Source organism: Taurulus bubalis (assembly GCF_910589615.1).
Source record: "Taurulus bubalis genome assembly, chromosome: 18".
Classification (NCBI taxonomy): Eukaryota; Metazoa; Chordata; class Actinopteri; order Perciformes; family Cottidae; genus Taurulus; species Taurulus bubalis.
The window spans coordinates 3,067,199-3,090,647 of record NC_136606.1 but is presented as its reverse complement, the minus strand read 5'-3'; the positions used below and the strand labels follow the sequence as shown (position 1 = coordinate 3,090,647).

Here is a 23,449-nt window from a genome sequence, read left to right as displayed (position 1 = left end):
GAGAGAGAGAGAGAGAGAGAGAGAGAGAGAGAGAGAGAGAAAGAGGGCGGAGAGAAGAAGAAAGGAGGAAGAAAATGAAAGAGATGGAGTGTCGAGAGGAAACAAGTGTGTGAGAGATGGATAGAAAGTGTAAGTGAACAAGCGAGAGAAGTCCTGAAGTCGAGCATTAGACGACATTATTGTGTCTCCAACAGGTAAGTTAGATCTGCTGTGTGTGTGTGTGTGTGTGTGTGTGTGTGTGTGTGTGTGTCTGTGTGTGTGTGTGTGTGTGTGTGTGTGTGTGTGTGTGTGTGTGTGTGTGTGTGTGGCCTTTACTGTGGCATTCATTTAGCATTGTGTACTTTTTAGAAGTGACTGACTGAAAGTTTCCAATCAGCTGCAGGAATGATTTTTGTTTGGCTTATTTTTATTTTCAAGCATTGATCTAGTCCTGTATATGCATTGTATTATTTAAGGGTAGCTGGCAATATTCGATATGCATTTCATTGTCAACAAATGTAATGAAAAGATCTCAACCAACATTGGTTCCGAACCTTTAACAGAATTGTTTAACATTTTGGGAAATGAGCTGCATGCTAACGTGAAGTCGGGAGATGATTAGCTTAGCTTAGCAAACACCGGCAATGCTCGGCTAGCCGTTTCCCCCTGCTTACAGTCTTTATGCTAGGCTAAGATAAGCTAATAGCCTGCTGGCTGTGGCTTCTATCTATTTTGGTAAAGAAAGAGAAAAAGCTTTGTTTGATTTATTTAATATACGTATGCATGCTTGCTAGTAGGACCAATTCATCTCTGGTTTTGCTCTTAGTCCATGACCACAGTCATGTTAGCAGCATGTAGGGCTAACTTTAGGATGCTAACTCAAGATGCTAACGTGCTAATGGCAATGTGAACATCCTGATGTTTACCAGATTATATGTAGGTTCTCTGTATTAGTTCATCCTGTTAGCATGCTAACATTAGCTACTTTTAGGTCACAAATAAACCTTTTGGACACATTTTGACCTGATAGTGGTTCTAGAGGAAAAGTTAAGGATCATAAGGGTAGTTATGATTTCTCCTCTCTGCACCATGAATATCAGTCGTGAATTTCACTACAATTGTTAAGATATTTCCCTGTCAACCAAAAATGTCCCAGGCTGCTGTAAAAAGCCTTTCCCTTGTTAGTAAAGCAGAATAAAACACATGTGTGTGGCGATTGATTCGTGCTGCTGTGGTGCAGCTGCAGCTTCTGTTGATATTCCAGAAATACTGTCACACTCTGAACACGCACACACACACACACACACACACACACACACACACACACACACACACACACACACACACACACATCACAGGGCCTTTTTGTTAGGTGTCTGCACACGAATATTAAAGATTTAAATCATTCAAAGTATAAGGAGCGCATGAGAGTTTGAATGTGAATGTGTGTGTGTGTGTGTGTGTGCGTGCGTGTGCGCGTGTGTGTGTGTGTGTGTGAAAGTGAACGGACCGGTGAGGCTTTGCAGCGTGGCGTCAGGGGGGCAGCTGCTCACGGCCAACATAAATACCCTAGTGTAAGCACGTGTGTGTGTGTGTGTGTGTGTGTGTGTGTGTGTGTGTGTGTGTGTGTGTGTGTGTGTGTGTGTATTTCGGGGGTGTCCAGGCTTTTGCTCTCATGTCAAGGACAGCAAAGCTCTTGCTGTATGTTGTTGCACACACAGCACCTTAGTAACGGTAACCAAAGGCCGGCATCGAGAGCCCGGGACCCGGGTCCTCTGGTCCTCTGGTCCTCTGGTCCTCTGGTCCTCTGGTCCGAGCCACTCCTAAATAAGATAAATAGTTCCATGGAAACTTCTGCAAGTGGGAACCACTTGGGTCAGTGGTAATCTGTGAAACAGCAAAAGGGAGGGAGGAAGTAGAAAACAACAGAAAGCAGCCGCAGGGGAAATGAGGAAGAGAGGAACAAAGTGTCAACTATGATATGGTTTATGTATGTAATAACAGCTGATTCAAGCAGATATAGCTTATGTGGGATTGTTATATTTGACTATTTTAATGCTGAAGATCAATTAGATTTCATAAATGTTTGGCAAGAGAGGAGTAACCTCGACACAAACCAAAAATACTGCCTCAAAATATGATATATATCATCCCATAATTTGAGTTTATGTGGTTTGTTGTTGTAAATATAATATGTGTGATTAATAACCCCATTTAGAGCCTGACAAAGAAAGTGAAGCTCCCTATCCCGCCACACATCACTCTACTCGATGCTAAGGCTCTCTCTCACACACCGCCGTGCTTTTATTTTGAAATTCCCCGCTGCCTCTCATGAATGATTCAGAGAGCAGTTCCTCTACCTGCTTCTCTCTGGGAGAGTCGCTAAGCAACTGAAATGCTATCCCGGCCCTTTAACAGAGTCCCAATGTCCCCGACACACACACACACACACACACACACACACACACACACACACTGAATGTCTGTGATCTGTGCTTCCTCCAGGTCAGTGGCCTTACCGGGAGGATTATGTCCAAACCTTCGTCCAACGTGAAGGCCCTCCAGGTAAAAGATGGTTTCATGTGTGTGTGCACACATGATAAGCTATAAGCTGTGGATGTGTGTGTGTGTGTGTGTGTGAAACACGATGAGCTGTGGATGTGTGTGTGAAACTTGCATTCTAATAGCATCATGTCTTAGTGTTATTTACAACCAGCAGGAGTACAAAGCCGGATAAACGCTTCAACTGAAGAGTGACAGAATAAACAAATAAATAAAGATGGCAGCTGTTTCCACATTGAAGTATTTATTGGTAAAGGCAGAGACAGAGTTCAGACTGTGCATAATACAGCGTCAAGGCTTCGTTAGTGCAGAGTTGTAGCGAGGCAAAAGAGGAGGAGTTGTGTATGTGTGTGTGTGTGTGTGTGTGTGTGTGTGTGTGTGTGTGTGTGTGTGTGTGTGTTGCGATGGCTTTGTGCATTCAGAGAGGCTTCCCCTCCATCGTCTCTCTCTCTTCTCATTGTGCTCATGTTCACGTCTAACCATGGGACAGGCTTTTAGTTTTTTAATAACCACCAGTCCAGTAAACGTGAGGTCCTTCGTCTCAGCACTCCACCGCCAGTCTAAGTTCATCACAGACAGATTTACGTTATGAATAACAGATATTTCCATTAAAAAAAACATATATTCTCTGATATCTTTCAACATTTTCAAAAGAAGACCATATCATTGTCACATTTGTTTTTTTCCTCCAGACATTTAACCAATACAGTGAGAAAATAATTTTAATAGAGATTTAAGAGCCTCTCAAACTATTTAAAAGTGTTGACTTGATCCTGTTCACGACGTCAATGTCTGCCACTTGTTTGTATTGTGGGTTAGATTGTTTTATAGCTCATAATCCTGTTGCGGTTTTGGAAGCAGATTCAAGCAATGAAACCCAAAAAATACATATATACGTAAATATTTATATTTGTAATTTGCTTTTCTTGCTGTAAATAATGTCATGGAAACAGAGGTTGTGTAGGATGTAGGAGATAAAAAAAAAGCTTTTGAAAAAGTGTGGGAGTAATGTAAATTGTTTCTGGTTTACGGGTTTAAAACCAGCATAAAACACCAGTATGGACCTTTAACCAGTGGCCTGTGCAGAACAATGGAAGTTGCATGCATGCCGTTCTCCACTGGATCCCTGCTTCATATCCAACATCGATGAAATAGAAACAGAGTCGAGTCTGCAAATGAACCCCAACACAGTAAAATAAACATGTTCTTTGAGCTGTAAATGAATATTTCTCTGATCAATGAAGAGGAAAGATATTTTCTTGCTCAAGGACACTGCGGCAACGTGACGAATCTTGCATCGATTGACACGTTTTCCATCCTTTTATAGACGTTCCCGTTCCTCGGGAGGTTAGCTCCGAAGACGTGTGTTCACCTTCAGAATGAACTGTTTTCATTTTGTCAAGCGACACCCAGAAGTAGAGTCATTTTCTCAGAGACTTCTATACAACCAGAGGAGTTGACCCCTAGTGGTCAGTAGAGAGAATGCAGCTTTAACACATGAAGCATAGACTTCTATACAACCAGAGGAGTCGACCCCTGGTGGTCAGGAGAGAGAATGCAGCTTTAACACATGAAGCATAGACTTCTATACAACCAGAGGAGTCGCCCCCTGGTGGTCAGTAGAGAGAATGCAGCTTTAACACATGAAGCATATACTTCTATACAACCAGAGGAGTCGACCCCTGGTGGTCAGTAGAGAGAATGCAGCTTTAACACATGAAGCATAGACTTCTATACAACCAGAGGAGTCGCCCCCTGGTGGTCAGTAGAGAGAATGCAGCTTTAACACATGAAGCATATACTTCTATACAACCAGAGGAGTCGACCCCTGGTGGTCAGTAGAGAGAATGCAGCTTTAACACATGAAGCATAGACTTCTATACAACCAGAGGAGTCGACCCCTGGTGGTCAGGAGAGAGAATGCAGCTTTAACACATGAAGCATAGACTTCTATACAACCAGAGGAGTCGCCCCCTGGTGGTCAGGAGAGAGAATGCATGTTTTAAGACACAGACCCGGAGCTTGAGGCTCAGATGGAATTACAACATTAGAGCTATTTCAGAGTGTCGCTGGACAGACAATTAAAGGATCTTTGAGAATTAACTTTCTTGCGGAGCGTTAAATAAGAAAATCAATACCACTCTCGTACGTGTCTTTTGATCATGATGCCACAGCTAGAAGATATTAGCTTATAGCTTAGCATAAAGACCGGAAGCAAACAGACCCAGGTAGTCTTAAAAAAAAGATGGTGTCCGCGTATGGATCCAACAAAGAAGTTATGACATATTAATTAAAGGGGCTGCTAGAATTCTATAAAGGTTTGGACAAGGCGAGCAGCTTCCATCTGTATGCTAAGCTAAGCTAAGCTAATCCTGACCCGGGAAAGTGTTTCCCAAAATGTCAAACTACAATGTAATTTTTGCAATTTATGGTGAAATATTCCTTTAACCTTTGGTTGGAATGTCAGAAGATGATTGCCGACAGCCGGCTAAGCACAAGACTAGTAAACAACCCCAGAAGACTAGTAAACAACCCCAGAAGACTAGTAAACAACCCCGGCCAAAGCAACGTTACAGATATCACCACTCTGAGCAAACATGCTGCGAATGAGGAGATTTCTCCCAGAACTTTAAACCTCAACTTCTGGAAAACAAAATGAAAAATAAAACCCAGTGTCCTCATGAAGCACAACACACTCCCTCTCTGTACAGCTGTACAATATGAGCATATTTACAGTAACAACAACAACCACAACACGTCAAATTCAAGTGACGGGACGTCAGGGGCAGGCAGCAGTTTAACATCAAGTTAGCAGGCAAATTGCAGTGTGTGTGTGTGTGTGTGTGTGTGTGTGTGTGTGTGTGTGTGTGTGTGTGTGTGTGTGTGTGTGTGTGTGTGTATGTGTGTGTGTGTGTGTGTGTGTTTCCCACTTTTCATAAAGTCCTTAGGGCAGAGACGACAGGAAGTTGTGGCTAAAATCAAAACACAGGATTTTGAGGAAACAGGTGTCGGCTGACAAACAAGCACACACACGCACACACACACACACACACACACACACACACACACACACACACACACACACACACACACACACACACACACACATGCAGAGACGCAGAGTCAGGGGATTTGTTTAAAGTGTTGAAAGCATCTCATTGGCTCTTCTTTCCGTCCGTCAGGCTAATTTGAACATCCCGATGGGAGGTCTGCGTCCAGGGGCGGGACATCCTGTCAAGAGGAGAGAGGAGACAGTAGACACAGAAGAGGTGAGACAACACAGGAGACACACACACACACACACACACACACACACACGCGCACACACACACACTCACATGAAAGTGAAAGTAAACATTTACGAGCAAGTTTCTGTAGCTTTATTAAAAGTCATAATAGTTTTTGTTTGCAAACCAGAAGCACATTTCCTTTCTTACAATAATACACAAATCATCTGAGATTAATATTAAAGCGCTTCTGTGTTTCTACGGATACCCGGGAGGGACAATACTGAGAGAAGTAAACGAAAGAAAGGATGAAGTTAAGAAAATATGAAACACTTCTATAGCGTAATAATGGTCGAAAGGTAAATGTTTCAAGTAGTCAAGGAAGAATTACACACACACACACACACACACACACACACACACACACACACACACGCTATATAATAAGGTACTTCATGTACAGACAAGGGGAAGAGATGAGTGGATTTTAAGAAAAATTTAGCAATTTTCAAATGTTATCCAATTAATCCCTACCTTCAATAAGAAGAAGAAGAATAGTAAGAATATAATAATAATAATAATAATAATAATAGTAATAATGATGATGATACTACTACTACTACTACTAATAATAATAACAATAATAATAATAGTAAAAATATAACAATAAGAATAATGATGATGATAATAGAAATAGTAATAATAAAAGTAACAATATAATAATAATAATAATAATAATAATAATAATAATAATATTAGTAATAATGATGATGAGGATGATGATGAGAAGAAAAATAGTAATAATGAGAATAGTAACTAAATTAAAATACTAACAACATTTAAAAATGTAAAAAAGAAAAACAATAAAATAAAAATAATAATAATAATATAAATAAATATGTTCCTCAGGCTCAGTCACCAGAGCCGCCCTGCGCTGCCGCCCAGACGCCCGAGGAGAAGAAGGCGCTGCCGGGCGCGGTGAAGCTGCCCGGTCCGGCCGTCAACCTTTCAGAGCTGCAGAACGTGAAGAGTGAACTACGATGGGTCACCAAGGACTAAACGCAGGTGATGGCGCCTTCTTCATCGCTCCATGTGTCTTAATAATTATGATGAGTTCAAAAATGTTGACCTCTTTGAAACCAGATATTATGTTTCACAGCAAATTAGGAAACGTTTCCTCATTCAATATTGACTTGGCCAAAAAATAATACAAATAAATAAATATACTGATATTTATTCTCATGACTTTTTGATGAATTTAAAATACATAACACACGTGTGCATACAGCACTACAATGCATCAGTATATCGCAATAAAGTATATATATAATATAAAATTAAATAGTACAAATTAAATAACAGGGTACCAGCAGCCTATTTACTTTCCCATAACTTTATAATAAAAAAAATTGCTCCTATCTTGTTTAGAAAAAAACTACTGTCGCCTTAAAATATTACATTTTAAACCCAGTAATTAAAAATAACTTCCAGTTTAATTTATTTTCAAGTCTTCCCGCCATGTACTTACATAACACTAAATAGTAATTTGTATTTAATCTAAAGCCTTTAGATTAAAATCTATGGTATTGAACCAGTTTTTGCAGCTGGACAGGACTTTAGAACAATGATGTCATCAGTTCAACATCAAGTTTTGAAGCAATACTCATGAAATACTGTGATAATAATATTAATAATTACACTTAATAATGTGAAGTGTGTTTGATCTTTTTATGAGGGCCCAAAAACTAAACTTTAGAGTTTAAATATGAATCGTTTGCTGTTATTTATTTACATATTAAAGTTAGCAGAGGCCTCTGTGTGCAGGTGCGTCTAATGAACAGGTAACTTGTGCGTCTCTTCGCATCATTATTTGGATAAACACACAAACTTTCCGGATCCCTCGACACATCGGCTTAAATGTAAATACGTGACGCAGCTCTTGATAGAAGCAGTGAGACGAGTCTCTGCTTCTTTGTGAAGGATTCAAATGCAGCCAGTGGTGTGAAACCAGTAAACAACTGTCCACCAGTACAAACACTGGTCGACATAAACAGCCAAAGACGCGTTCACTGCCTCTACTTGTGTACAAGTACGAATACCACACTGGTAAAATACTCCGTTACAAGTACACGTCCTGCATTCAAATAGTTTTGCTTATTTTTTCATGCAAAAAATGAGCAAATATGTGAAAGGTTCCGCCTCTCGGATGTGAGGATTTGATGCTTTTCTTTCTCACGTATGACAAAATCGTACATATTTACATAATAGATTAATCCTCCATCAAGCCAGTAAGTGTTTCGGTTTGTGAAAGATCAGAAACTCGTGAGAAATGTCGTCACGATCGCCCAAAATTATTCACTTTACTGTCATTTAAGACAAAGGAAAGCGGCAATGTGGGAAGCTAAAAAATACAAAACATGAATCAGTTATCAAATGAGTTGTAGATTAAGTTTATGATTAATTCAACACCCACTTATCCTGACTCTCATGGGGCAGATTACACATTTAGATAAATATATTCACCTAAAAGAGGGAATTCAGCGTCTAAACTCAGGATCGATTTGCTGAGAAGACAAAACTAACAACTTGTATGTTTCTGATCACGTATGTTAATCACTTCATCTTCCACATTATTCATAACACCGCCACCAGTCAATAACCTCACTTATCATTTCTGTTTATTCCATATCTGTTATTGTATTTTATTGTATCTTAATTCTTATTAAGCTCTTATCCATAAACACTGAGCCCATCAAATTAAATATGTTTTTGCATCATAATAACATCTCTACAAACTGCAATTCATGTACTTACAAAATATGTTTTCTGTGCTTTAAATGTCACAAGGAATAAATCAAATTCTGGACTAATTACAACAAAACTATCCGTCTGCTAGATACCTTCAAAGAGTACCTGAGAAAATAATATTTATATTTAAAACAAATTAAAACCAACTGTAATCCTGTATTCAGAGCAGAAATGTTGAAATAATCAAAAACAGCTCATTAGTGAAGCTACTAGACATTATGTCATTATGTCTTTGTCACAGATCCTGGATCAGTGAGGCTCGTCTCTACAATGGTGACTTGCAGTGGCCAACTCTGGCCACCGGGGGTCACTGTGCGCTGTGTGTCTTTGTTTGGGTCAAGCGGCAAGTGTCTGTGTGTGTGTGTGTGTGTGTGTGTGTGCGTGTGTGTGTGTGGGCAGGACGGGTTGAGTCAGGCTCTATATTTACTCTTTATAGAAATGTGTGTGTGTGTGTGTGTGTGTGTGTGTGTGTGTGTGTGTGTGTGTGTGTGTGTGTGTGTGTGTGTGAGCAGCGAGGGGCAGTCTGTGCTGTGACTTACTCAGCGGGACCCAGAAACCACAATACCCAAACACTGTGTGCCGTCGGCCCTGCCCAAAACCCCGTGGGTGTGTGGGAGATAAACGAGAGGCTGGTTCAAGATTTAAAAAAAAAATAGGAACAATAATACTCCATGCTACTCCAGAGCAGGTTCACAGAGTGTATTTAAGTGGTAATGGTACTCTAAAAAGTCAGCAGCTGCATCCAACATGTGCCTGATTTGTGACTGTGCTGTTATGCACATAGGAGCTATACTCACAACTGCAAAACAAACAAACAGGTGAAGGAAAACGCCCTCCCAAAAAAAGTGTTAAATATTAGCATTCTGATTTCTCTCTGGGAAGTTTAACGCTGTTATTCCATTGGAGTCCGTTAGCTCATGTCTTGGAGCTAACGTTAGCTCAACGTTAGCTCAAAGTTGCTCATGTCATTGGAGTCCGTTAGCTCATGTCTTGGAGCAAACGTTAGCTCAACGTTAGCTCATGTCATTGGAGCCCGTTAGCTCATGTCTTGGAGCTAACGTTAGCTCAACGTTAGCTCAAAGTTGCTCATGTCATTGGAGTCCGTTAGCTCATGTATGCGGCATCTCTAATCCCAAAACGAGAGCGTTGGTCCGTAACCCACTATGGAAAAACTAAAACTAAAACCAAAAGGATTATCTTTTTTATTAATTCCAGAGCATGAAAAGCTCCTTCGTACATGTAGCTGCAGGCTCCCACGTTTCAACTTGAAGCTAAGCCAGCTAGCATACTTTAGCATCCTTTGATACAGGCTTCGTGCTTCCCTCTCAGTCTCTTGTGTTCATAACCGGGCTCTAGTGACGCCACTGAACCAGCAGAGCTGCAGCTCTTTGGCTCCATCGACTGATGACCTGCTGGGAAGCGTTTGCCCGACCAAAACCTCAAGTTTTTTAGATGGAAAATGAACGGTGAGATTGAGATCAGGACACACAGAGGAGCAGAAAAGGGAAAAAAGAAAAGGTCTAGCTGGAGATAAGTGCAGAGAGTAAACCAGGTGAGCAGGTCTCAGCATCAGTGAAGGCAGTGACCCGGTCTCCTCTTCCTCGCCTCCTCTTCCTCGCCGTCCGGGCCCCTGCTCTCTCTCAGGGGTCGGCAGCTCTGAGAGCCACAGACAGTGAAACCCCCTCACAGTGTCTTTATCTGTCTCTTTCCTTCAGGATCCCCAGCCAGGCGGAGAGGAAGGCAGACAATCTTCACAGACACAGACTCGCCCGCTGCCGCCGAAGATTTAAGCTACAAACTAATCCCGACATGGCCGGAAACAGAAACAGCTTTTATTTTTTATTCTTTTGTGAAGTCGACGTCTGCGGAAAAATGTCCAGCATTTAACCAAAAAACCATCAAGAAGCAGGCATCCATTTTCTTTTCAGTACTCTAATTGGTTAAACGCACTACATATAGAGATATTTATCTTTTCCATGTGTACCAGATTGTTTTGTCGAAAATTCAAACTTAAATCACAATTTATAAAAAAAAAAAAGTGAACTGATGTCGAGGTGAAGCGAGATGTTCTGGCTTGTGACTCCTCTTTACTCGGACGTTTAGGAGTAAGTGAGCTGTGATGCAATAACGGCTCATTCTTGAGCACATTCTTTGAATTGTTTTTTAGTTTTTGGGGTATTTTTAAGTCTGAAGTAGCTGGTTTTGAAGGACGTTTGTTGACGATTGATGTGCATTGAAGGGATTGCCCTTTTTTCCATACTGTCAAAACTCCAACTATTCAGCACTGATTTATACTGATACTTTCTATTAAATTATTCATTTCTAAATGTTGTAACAATTTGAGACGATGCGATGGGATTCAGGTTCAATTGTACTACCTTTTTTTTTGGAAGTGGGAATACAATGTTTTACTTGTTTTTATTGATATGATTCCCAGAAACTGATATCTTCAGGAACATGTTGCAATAAAACAAGATGGTTCTGAAAATCCAATTTGTTCTATTCATTAGTGGTTGAATGTAAAGTGTCTTATTTACTTCAATTATTTAAAAAACACTTGCTTTATGTAATCAGAACTTTGCAACATCTTTATATGCTGGAGCGTCCCTCTATGGTCGGCCTCTACTTTAATCCAGACTCAAATATCTCAACATCTATTTGGTGTGATATTAAAGGTTCCCTCAGGAAGAACCTTACTAGCGTTGGAGATCCTCTGACTTTATTACTTATGGGTTGAAATATCTTGAAATCGACTTCACAGATTTGGTATAAAAGTTGGTGCAGACATTCACAGTTCCCATAGTACATATCCTCTAAGATTATCTCCAGCCTTTAGTGCAGCGCCATTATCAGGTCAAACTTTTTAATTTGTCGTATGTTTTGGTTTATGACCAAATTCCTTTAAAAAAGAAAAAAAGACATTCAGCCTTGTTTGTACTTTTAGAGCTGATTAGCAAGTTTTAGCATGCTAAGCTAACCTTGTGAACACAGTCAACTTTACACCTGCTAAACAACTTTGACTTTAGCATTCAGCTACATGTAAGTACACCGTCACAAAGGCTGATCTGTATTCTTGTCGTTTTAACCTCTTGTGAAATTTGCCTAAAACGCCTATCCAGGTAAACCCAAAGTAAATTGCAAGCTGTACTTGAACCACTTGGAGTAAATGCATGGTCTTGGTCTCTTTTGAAAGGTAACACTCTGAAGCTTTTCCCCCTCTATAGTCAGAATCACTTTAAGTGCTGCTGACACTGAGTTATATAAGCTTGAACACACTAAAGTATAAGGTTTTTATTTCCGTCTGAACATTTCTTCGTCTTGCTGATGAAGTTCGTTAGCCGAAAACGCGACAGTTCAGTTTTTTTAGGTGGCATGTTCAAAGGGGATTATTTGGTGGCAGAGACTTCCTTTTTTCCTGAGGGTGTCAGCAGATTCACAGTAAACAGGGTGTCACATAATGCATGCACTGATAAAAAAAAAAATGAAATACTCTGAAACTCATATTTTCGGTGATGGAAGATGTGGCCCGAGTCGGTGTTCGCTTCGGAAAAAATGAGCTCTGATATTTCCAACTGTAATATTCTTCTATGGTGTGCATGTGTGATAGGTATTAGTGGGTTTTAGGTGTGAGTCAGGGGCGTCTTTGTGCACGGAGTCACTTTGATCCTCCAAATCCAACTGTTTCAAGAAGGAATGCTTAACGGAGCACACACACACACACACACACACACACACACACACACACACACACACACACACACACATGGCATTACAGCAGATATCCATCATCACATCACATGTCCACACAGACAGAGCAGCTGTAGCTAAGTTTAGCCTCTGTCAGGCCTCGGAGAGAAACACTGCTGCTGTTTACAACCAAACACCAGAGGACCGGCCATTGTGTGCGAAAGATTAACAACACTCCGCAAAAGTCTTTGCGAGTGTCACCTTTCCGTAAAAACACCAATCTGTGAGTGTGAGCCAGCATGTTGTCAGAGGCCGCAACTCACTACGAAATGCAGGCTGCAGAGAGAACTTGTAAGCGTGCCATCGAGCGGTGTTGTGTGCATACTAATGCACGTGTATCGGAGTAGAAAAATCAATCAGACGACTGGAAAACACGCCGGCCGGCCAGTGGCCTGGTATCCATTATCACTGCCAACCGCCACCCTCCTGTCTCTGTCTCTGTCTGCATTAAAAATAAAAAGATGACATCAATCTGCATGATTTCATCGCCGCCGCACAAGTCACAATAAGGTCAAATGCCTCCCAGAAGGTCACGGCTTACTCCGATACCGAATGCCATGCGCCGCTCTGGACAATTGGCAAAAACTTCCTGTGGGTTTTTTGGGATCTGTACCATGCCGGACTGCGAGCAGCTGTATTTACCAACGAGTTCATCCGCAGGGTTAGCCGCTAAAACCCCGCCAGGCTCTCTCTCATGTGTGTGTGTGAGTGTTTACCCATGTATCTGCTCACTTGCCCGGTCGGTGTGTGTGTGTGTTGGATGCATGTATTCGGAGGCGATACTCCCACCCGGACGCAGCGAGAAAAGGGCAGCGGACGAACGCAAAGCCAGCCGAGCCGGGACATCGCCGAAAGAGACAGGAGGCTTTGGGACGGAACAAGTTTGAGGGCCAATAAAAAGTGGGAGGGGGATGGGGGGGGTTTGGATTGTGTGTGCGGTTGTAAGGGGGTGTTGGTATCCGTCCTATCGTGGTGTCACATGCCCGCCGCTGCAGACGGAGCAGGACAAAAACACAGATGGAGAGACCTCGGCTGACTTCACCCTCCTTTCCTCTCGACTCTCTTGTCTTTTCCCATCTTTTCCTGCTCTTTGCTTGCCGCAACCTCTTGTCCTCTTCTCTAATGTCTGGCTCTCTTTCTGCCAGCCGTTCTTTAGTGCAGCTCGCCGTCTACGTCTTCTTTGACATCCCTTTCTGCTCCTCTCACTTCCCCTCTAAGCTTTCTCTCACCAATTAATCCTCCTTTTGACTGTTCCTCTCCAATCTCTTATCCGCTCACTTCTTATCTTTTGGATGGATAGCTACTCCCTCCTCTACAGTTCCTCCCACAGAACCGGACTTCTCTCCGGCTTCCAGCGCCTGCGCTCTCAAGGAAGCATGTGCGACGTCGTCCTGGAGGCCGGTGGTGTGTCTTTCCCTTGTCATCGCGCCCTTTTGACCAGCTCAAGCGAGTATTTTTGGGCTCTGTTTGGAGAGACTACCGCAGAGAGATTAGCGGGCTCCATTAGCCTCCCGGCGTTAACAACTGAGGGTTTAGATGCCATTTTGGACTTCCTGTATTCCGGGTGGCTCAGCATATCTTTGCCTACACTTCCTGACGTCTTAGAGGCGGCCAGGTACTTGCAGGTGGAGACGGCCGTGTCAATATGTGAGCGCTTTCTGACTGATGGTTTGAACGCGGATAACTGCTGTGGCTACGCTAACCTGGCCGAGCATCACACCCTCTCAGATGCCCTTGAAGCTGCCAATCAAACCATCGCTATGGAGATGGGGACGTTGCTCCAGGAAAGCAGGGATGACCTTCTCAGGCTGAACATCCAATCGCTGATGGCGGTGCTCGATGCGGACGAGATACCTGGCGTCAAGGAGGTGGAGCTCGTAAAGCTGGCTCTGGATTGGCTTGATGAGAATGGGCCCCTCCCTCTGCTGAAATCAAATCTCCTGCTGAGTCATCTGCGCTTCGGATTGGTCGCCCCCTCCGACCTCAGCGATCTCGGCACCGCCCACAGAGCCATGGCCACGCCTCTCATCAGAAGCCAGCTGACCCGGGCGCTGGAGTACCACAGGTTGGGTTCGGCTCAGCCAATCAGACAGAGCAAACAGTCGACGCTCAGGGCGTCGCCCAATCGCGTGCTGCTTGTGGGCGGAGGACCCAGCCCCGATTGGCCGGAGCAGCAGATGCTGGCGTTTGATCCCAGAAGCAGGACGTTTTCGCCTCTGAGCGCCGGCATGCCGCTGCGACTGAGAAACCACTGCGTGTGCTCGGTGGGAGGCTTCCTCTTCGTAATCGGCGGACAGGAAGTGAACGAGGGAGACGAGGAGGGGAAAAAGTTCGGCGCCGCCGCAACGTCCAAGCAGGTGTGGCGCTACGACCCCCGCTTCGACCGCTGGGAGGCGATGGCGTCCATGCTGGAGGGGCGGGAGCAGTTCACCTGCTGCGTGGTGGAGGACGCCATCTACGCCATCGGGGGACGACACTCGCGACCAGACGCCAGCGCGCACGCATCCGTAGCGTCCGTTGAGTTTTACGACGTGGCCGCGGGAGCGTGGCGGAGGGGAGCGAAGATGCCCCGCCCCCTTTACGGCCACGCTTCAGCCGCGCTCGACAACGGCATCTACGTGTCGGGGGGGCGTCCGGGCGACGGCGACCGCGGGGATAACCTGGACGACCGCAGAGAGAGCAGCAGGGAAGTCCTGTTCTGGGACCTCAAAGGCAGAGTTTGGGAGAAGCGGGCGTCCATGTCCATCGGCAGGTTCAGCCACCGGCTGGCGGCGGCCCACGGTTTCGTCTACGCCCTGTTGGGGATGTACGAGCCTTTCTGCGATATCGAGCAATACGATCCGCGGTGGGACCACTGGACGCGCCTCCGGCCGCTTCTCACGGGCTCCTTCAACTACGGGATGGCGTCGACGCCGTCTGGGAATCTGCTGGTGTTTGGCGGGAGGAGGTGGAGCGACGGGCGGGAGGTGGTCGTGAGGAGTGTGTTGGAGTACGATACAAAGGCGGATCGCTGGAGAGAGATCTGTCAGCTGCCCAGAGCTCTCACTGGGACTGAGTGCACGCTGCTGCCTCTCCCAGACTAAAACCCACTTACTGTAAGGAAAGTGAGACTATTTAACTTAGAGGTGCAACGCAGTCTCAAAATGATGAGAACTGAACCACGTGAGAACATTTACGAGGCGCTAAAAGTATTCAGTTTCTAGTCTTGTCTTACTAGAGGATCAACAGATGAGTATTATCACAGGATATTTAGAAAAATAACAATAAAACAAGTACAATATTCTGAACTTACTTGATTACTAGTTGACCTTTTGGGAAATGTGCATTCTTTCTCACTTAGAATTAGACAATAAGATTGATATCACTCTAATAACGAGCTAAAACCAACAAATCTGTTAGCTTAGCATCATTAGCTCAGCATGATTTTAACACTTTGATTTCTGTATGGATTCTACAAATTACATATAACATGAGTTGAATTGTGCAGATGTTGTGACCTATGACCTAGATCTTTCCCGCCTTAAACGTTCTTGACCTAAGCTGCTCTTCCGCATCTTGTAGTAGTCAGAAATTTTGGGATATGAATGTATTTTTCTTTTTTATGCAGTGTGTTAGATGGGAAGATTGATACCACCGTCAAATCTGTCAGTTAAAAATGAAGCTAGGAAACGGTTATCTTAAAATACATAATCTTTTTATTAAAGAATCAAGATTTTGTTTTGAGCTCAGAGTTTTTTCAAGGCGGATTGGTTACCTTTGGTGAGCCCTAGGCTATCAATTTGATGCTAAGCTAAGCTACTCTTTCCCTACATATAGGAGTTTGACTTTTAGGGATTTACACTTTCTTTCTTGTCAGAGTTAGATGAGTAGATCCTCACCACATCTCATGTGTGCGCGCTAACTACAATGCTAGAACCAGGAGATGGTTAGCGCTTAGCATAAATGTGACCTCCCGTAAAACCAGAACTTCTGTCTTCTTCGTCTTTTTTACAGTGCAGTTGTTAAACGCATGAAACAAACATGTTTATTAGTGAGCCTAAGAGGCTGCTTTCCCGTTTCCAGTTTGCTACTAAGCTAAGCTAACCATCTTTTGCTTCTGGGTAGCGCACAGAGTGGTAGAGATCTACACATGAACTCTTGGAAATGAGCATAGATCCTAAAAGGTTGAATGATGAATTAAAAAAAACATGTCAGGACAAAACAGTTTAAAAATGGGCATTTGTTTGTATTTTTGTTTTTTCCGAGTGCACGTCCACGACCAATCACTTTCTGAGCTGATCGGTTTTTGGGAAGAAAAAAAGTGCAATTTAACATTTTGGCTTTGTAATTTTATCATCTATACTTTTAAGTATTTTGCGGATAACTAGCAACCACGAGTGAGAAGTGATGTAATATTCTGTCAATATTCCTTTGGCGGAATATGACGATGTTCCAAGAGGACAAAACGAGCCAAGGAGGGAGATAAAGAGCTTAAGAGAACAAGTACAGGAGAGTCGAGGAGATTGAGGAGGACGAAGGTAATTCCTTAACAAATGTGTTTTCGGGAGGAGGTTGAGCCAAGCGGAGGAGGAGGCTATCGCCACATAGGAGGGAACGGATAAGGTGAAGGTGGAGGAGGACACATGTACACAATATAATATAACAACAGCAAAAGCTGCGCTGAATATTTCATGGAAGATGAAAGTTCGATGCATGTGACATTCCTGTCTATCTACAAGCGATGAATAATTTAGGTTTTCTATGAAATTGACATAGAAATAAAAGCAAACCGAGGACATCGAGTGGGCTTTTTTTCGGTCTTGTTTTCTTTGTTTTCCATCTGCATGACAACCAAATGGACTAAGTAGGTGAAAGGTGCAGAGTATAAAAGGCTTTTGGAGGAAATCAGATGCATGATTTGTGGGTAATAGGTAGGTAACCTACTGGAGTTCATCATTCATGCACTTTTGTGCTTACTTTCATTTAATCCTGCATACATAATTCATCATTACACTATTTATGCAACATGTTTTACTGGATTCAAGCATATTGTCAATAAAATGTTTGAAAACCTTTGCTCAACTTCAAAACGTACACATACAAGCAATTTAAAATACTGTATATATATATATATATATATATATATATATATATATATATATATATATATATATATATATATATATAAATCCTGGTGTGTAGACTTTAAAGTTGCCTATAAATGCAGCATTGTGCCATTAAGCCTTTCAATTGTTAATCGTCATGAAATAATGAATATGGATTAGAAAATCTGATCAAATCAAAAAACTAAAAAACACTTGAGTTACTGAAAGAAATCAACTAAACTGTCTCTTTACTTTATCTCTATATTTAAATAACCTGAATCATTTCAACAAAGTAGCATATTATCAGATTAGCTAAAATGTTCTCTATTCTTTTACTACCTTTATCATTGAAAACCAGTTGACGCTAACTCCTTGATAAGATTAGGTTGGCTAAAAAGTATAAGCTTCTTTTCTTTTTTAAGGTGCAAAACAATAAATAAATGTGAATTAAGCGAGTTTCCACCAACGAGTTCAGAAATAATAAAGTTTGAATTGTTCTTACATGTCATATAGTAATGGTGCACGTTTCACGTCTGGAGAGAAAGACGAGTATTTATTTGCGCGTTATGGGAATAACGAAAGACGGCAACAACCGATCGGTCGCGTGAGTTAAATAAACACTAAATTGAAAATGCCTTCGGCAAAAGAAGTATCTAAATCACATTTATTTCAACTCTTTTGACAAAAAGCATGAAAGCCTTTTTTTCCCCCGCAATTAAAGAAAAATCCATTAAATTGTGACGTTCCCCGTGCGCTTCTTTTAATTGCAAAAATATGTCCATTAAAATGCGGGAATGGAAACTCAGTCAGTGGCGGTTGCCTAGCAACAGAATGTTGAGTGGAAACCGACCGCTGGTCTCAGATCAGTCGAGCTGCAGGAGAGTCGTTCTCAGCCCTCCAGCTCAGCGGTGATAGCGGCGTTGAGGGAGAAAGGAATTGGTCAACTGGGAAAGGAGCAGAGTTAAGTTTCTGAACCAGAGGATCTCCGCTGGTTTGTCAGGACTCTCTCTCTCTCTCTCTCTCTCTCTCTCTCCCTCCCTCCCTCTCTCCCTCCCTCGGTACAGCAGCTGTTACACTTCCCACATCCCGTCAGCCTCCTTCTCCCCGTCCGCCCGAGCGATAAAAAACAAACCACGAATAACACCTCAATCCAAATGAGCCACACTTTATTGATCCACTCTTTTTCTCTCTTTCCGACAGCAACACGTAGAATGATAAATAAATACTTATTATTTAAACCATCATTTTACAGATTTGAAATTAAACAATCTTTACTCAACTGTCCCCAAAAAAAAAAAAGATGGAATTAGAGAGCATTATCCAAGACACTTAGTTTGCGCTCTTTAAAGGAGAGATCTACCGTATCTAGAGAGTTCTAACACAACAACAGAAAAGGAATATTGTGTTTATCTACAATACAGACATGCTACTACAACCAACCACAGGCAGCAGCAGCAGAGAAAGAGCATTCAAACTGTGTGGTGTGTGTGTTTATTGGTGTGTGTGCAGGTCTTTTTGTGTATGCACGATTGCTTTCATAGTTTTGTGCAGCGGCTCCGAGTATGAAGCCATTTGGCAGCAGCGTACAAATAACAAACTAATATATATTTTTTATTAGATCCATATTTCAAGTCCTCTGCAGGTGTTTCATCGTATTCTTTATATTACATGCAGGATACCCAACGCTCTGGGAGGAAAAAGCCACTCTGAGAAACTTTTACAGTGTATAAATGTGCATAAATATACAACTATTGGTGTATATATATATATATATATATATATATATATATATATATATATATATATATATATACACACAGTGTATAAATAATACACATTTCAGGAGTTATTTTGTGATTTTCCCTTGCTCAATACTTTAATTCAAGGTTTATTCTGTGTTTATTTTTATGGCGACCAGAACAATCCTTGATGTTTTCATGTGCTTAAGCCTCTGAACACCCACTCAGGTGTTTTCAGGAGATTAGAAATCTGTTTAGGTTGAAGGTGGAGACGGAGCTTCGATGGGAATTCACAAGCTCACAGATCTCCATCTACCAATAAGAATGATAAAGGTGTAAGGTGTTCCGCCCTAACAGGTGCAACTGTTCAGGGGAAACTCAGGAAGATGCCAATCAATTACCGCTGCGCCCACACTGAGAAGAGGTCTAATCCCCCAGATTAACGGAGAACGTCGGTGTGGGCGTTCAAAGCCTTAAAAGCCACGGAAAATCAAAAAGACAAATTTAAACAGGTTCAGAAGCAAAAAAGCTAAGGTATTTCTTTTGTGTGTAACATGTCGTCTACACTCCAGAAGTAGCAGTGAACTGCCTTTTGAAACCCCCCAAAACACCAGAATGAGATTTTAATAAACAGTTCAAAACCATAAGGGAAGGGGTTGGGGGACAGATTTCCTCAATTCCAACATTTGGATAATTTTACCTCAACAGGCCCGTTGCTACAGGACAGGTTGGGAAGGATGCATTGGTACAAATAATGCATTGAGTTGCATGCATGAGTACAAAATTGCAATTTTGCATTTTGTATTTTCACAAAGAAAAGAGGACGGTGGATCTGGTCTTTCTGTTGCACTGAAACTATTAACCCCGCCGAAAAGGTTGTGTTTCCTGTTCTGTGCGTTTGTCTGTTTGTGAGCAAAAACTACTGGACCTATGTTTATGAAACTTGGTGAAAGGAAACCATAAACCGTTTGGAGTTGATCCAGATCTCTGGAGGGATACATTCATTATTTCCCCCTTTCATTACACTTGGCCTTGGCGAAGGTCTGAACTCTCCAAGTGTCCTTCTTGATACCTCCGCTAAGGAGGTTATGTTTTTCACTCAGTTTTATCGGGATAACAGGAAAACTTCAGGCTTGATCTTCTTCAAATTTAGTAGAAGGGTGTAAGATGGAACATGGTAGATCCCATTCAAATTCGGAGCAGATCCGAGTCAGAAGGCCGACACATGGATTATCTTTCACTTGTGGAAACAACCTTGGTGGAGGTCTACACTCTCTGAGTGTCCTTGTTTTGTGGCCATTATGGACTAGATGAACTCTTTCAATGTACATATGGGCACGGAAGTATTTCTACACGACAGATTAGAAATATATGTGACCTCTCCATGAGATTGGGCGAATGCAATCAGAAGATATTGCAGTATCTCTATGCAGATATAAAAGGCTTTGTTTGAACATGAGCTGGTTTTTATGGACACGTACTTTGCATGAAACAATAATGAAAGTGTCATGCATGGTCTAATAGAGGCAGCTGATTGATATCAACGATAATATTCGAGGACGAGTCTCGCTGGAGGTAAAGTCATACTGACAGTGACACTGAAGTGACAGCATGAGAAGGGAAACCGGTTTGTGCGAGAATAGTGTTCAAAGGGTTTTTAGGGTGGGCTTTTCCTTTCAAAAGGCGTCTTATTCCAGGAGGCGAGTGTGAACGATTCAGGGCCAGCCCAGCACGGTCCAGTACGTACCTCTACCAAACCAGAACCAACAAAAGTCTCTCAAGCTATAAACCTTGACTAGTTGGTTTAAAAAAAGAAGTAACACTCACTGTACAGAACATATCATCAGGTATAAGGCTTGATAGAATACAATATACGTCTATGAGACACCGCAGTCGGTAACAACGTGGCACAACAAGCGGGATGAGATACTGTGGCGTGATGAAGATACGACTCGGAGGTCTTCGTTCTCGTCCGGAGGAACGAACGGATGAAAGTCTTCCAAAGTAAGTACTTTGATACTGAAGAGGATGAGTTAACCGTCCGCCCTCGAGCCAGCTGGAGTGGCAGAACCAATCAGCTCGTAGATTGATGTGACGTGAGGGCCACGCGGGCGTCTCCTCAGAGAAGAAGCTGTCGTGGTGCACTTGTACAAGCGCCTATCGGGACGCCGAGCCGAGCCGTCCCTAAAGTTCGTCAATGATCGCAAGACCTTCGATGCATCAGAGAGATGAGAGCAACTCAAGCATGAGTGTGTGTTTGGTGTGTGTGTCTGTGTGTGTGTTGCACTCGTCAGACGTGGGTCTCGATGTAGGAGTGTGTGTGAGAGAGCGAGGGGGTGAGGGGCGGGCCGGGGTCTGAATCAGCGGGCGAGTCTGGCTCCTGAGAGAACAGCTCCTGATAGGCTCGTTTCCACTCCTGGAACTCTGCCGACGACAGCTGGGGATTGGCCAGCAGCCTGTCAATCAGCGCTAGCTCCCCCTCCCTGTCCTATGGGGGGGATGCAGAAACACTTTTTAGATTTATAATTTTAGACGACTAAACTTTGAAACGCAGACACACGTGAAGCAAAACACACACTTAACGGGACACACTAAGTTCTGGGGGAGAATCCCACTACTTCTGCAGCTACGCTAATGCTACATGTGAAGTGAGGACGCCTTCATAAAGGGTTACACAGTTGTAACAATTGATATTGATTAACGATTATTCATTAATTAAAGCTTTTGTTTTTAGACATGAGCCATTAATTAGAATATATTTGGGTTTTGGATTGTCAAAGTAGTTGGCAGTTAATTTTCTGTCAATGGACGAATTGATTAATTGGCTAATTATTTCAGCTGCATTAAATGGACTGTTGGGTAATTTATAACTGTTGTATGTGCAAAAATCATAATTTGTTCAGTAATTAAAGGCCTTTACACACCAGGGACGAGTTGGTTTTTTAGTGTGTGATTAATTTGCACGCTATAACATTCTTTGAACTGAAAAAAAGCAATGTCATTCTTTTTCTGGAAGAATTATGATTTTTCTGAGCTTTTGCACCGCAATTAAAGGCATCAACCAATAACTTTTATGCAGAATGGACTGATATTCAAAACTCACACTGGACGTGGTCACCGTGGTTTGTGTAGTACAGTTCTGATGCCTTGAGTTCGCAAATTTAGTGGCTTTTTTAGACTTTAACTATTATTAAAACACGCTGTAAAAAGGTTAAAATTGTAAGACAAAAACACGGACAACTCCCAGACCTGACGCCGCCGTGGTAGCGACCTGTCAATCACAGTTGCCCCGCCCATAAACTCATGTTTACTGAGGGAATAAATCAAGAGAGAAGTAGAGTCAATTTTCATAGACTTCTATACAACCAGAGGAGTCGCCCCCTGGTGGCCAGTAGAGAGAATGCAGCTTTAACACATGAAGCATAGACTTTTATACAAACAGAGGAGTCGCCCCCTAGTGGCCATTAGAGAAAATGCAAATCTAAAGCACAAAACGGAAAACTTTATAACTCCTTTCAACTTGACAGGCAGAGCAGACAGGATCCACTCCTTCTGTGCTTTCCTTTTCACAATAAAAGCCCGAGACATATACACTTGAATTCTCTCTGAGCATTTTTTACAAAATATAACTCAATAGAATATCTTACAGCAGTCTCGACAACACAACAATTTACCTCAGAACGACTGCCAGACGCCGCTCCGGTTAAATAGGATCCTGCTAATTGGACCTCCGTCTGCACGAATCTATTCAAACCGTTGTTGCATTGAAGTGTTTTGCATCACTGCCGGTACGAATAGATTCGGAAAATATATCCGCAGGCAAGGATTTGGCATTATTGTGTTGTTTTTTAGTCACGGACAAAGTGTGTAAAGGCCTTAAAGCGCTAAATATAAAGAAGTAAAAATACAAAATGTAATGTAGTGGAGTAGAAGCAAAAATAAAGTTACGTTCCACCACTAGATTTAGCTAGCGAGTACAACCTGTCGCAGCTCTGGGTCTGCCAGGGTCACGTGGACGACTTTGGTGTCTACTTAAGGCTTTTTAAGGTACATCCAAAATACCCCCGCCAAAAGAAACTTGGTGTATTCCTTTAAGAGACGCCACACAGGGAACAAACAGCCAAAGCCGACCTCGCCAACCATCCCCGCCCACGTACACGCAGGAAGCAACAACAAAGAAGAAGAGACAGAAAAAAGAAAACAGCCACAGCAAAAGAGCCATTCACAGGCACCCGGCCAGGAGACGTTACCGCTGATCTTCTAGCATGAAGCCACAGATGGCTGCTTGACAAAACTCTCAAAC

General features: G+C 42.5%; 3 protein-coding genes across 3 annotated transcripts in view; 2 read left to right on the top strand and 1 right to left on the bottom strand.

Annotated features, from left to right (window-relative positions):
* The first annotated feature begins 68 nt into the window (after window positions 1-68).
* On the top strand, window positions 69-11,063 carry smpx (small muscle protein X-linked). The gene is made up of 5 exons (XM_079234371.1): window positions 69-194; window positions 2,485-2,544; window positions 5,724-5,810; window positions 6,678-6,833; window positions 10,292-11,063. The coding sequence occupies exons 2-4, from the start codon at window positions 2,509-2,511 to the stop codon at window positions 6,825-6,827; spliced, it is 273 nt and encodes a 90-aa protein (XP_079090497.1). The 5' UTR covers window positions 69-194; window positions 2,485-2,508; the 3' UTR covers window positions 6,828-6,833; window positions 10,292-11,063.
* Window positions 11,064-13,615: 2,552 nt separating this feature from the next.
* klhl34 (kelch-like family member 34) lies at window positions 13,616-15,406 on the top strand (the record flags this gene model as incomplete). The annotated part of the gene is made up of 1 exon (XM_079233917.1): window positions 13,616-15,406. One exon carries the CDS (start codon window positions 13,616-13,618, stop codon window positions 15,404-15,406), a length of 1,791 nt encoding a protein of 596 aa, XP_079090043.1.
* Window positions 15,407-21,436: 6,030 nt separating this feature from the next.
* Window positions 21,437-23,449, bottom strand: part of cnksr2a (connector enhancer of kinase suppressor of Ras 2a) — a gene marked incomplete at both ends in the record, with an annotated part of 51,991 nt that continues 49,978 nt past the window's right edge. Inside the window, one exon of the mRNA XM_079233989.1 lies at window positions 21,437-21,634. Within this exon, the coding sequence (XP_079090115.1) occupies window positions 21,437-21,634 (198 nt within the window). The remainder of the gene's footprint in view (window positions 21,635-23,449) is intronic.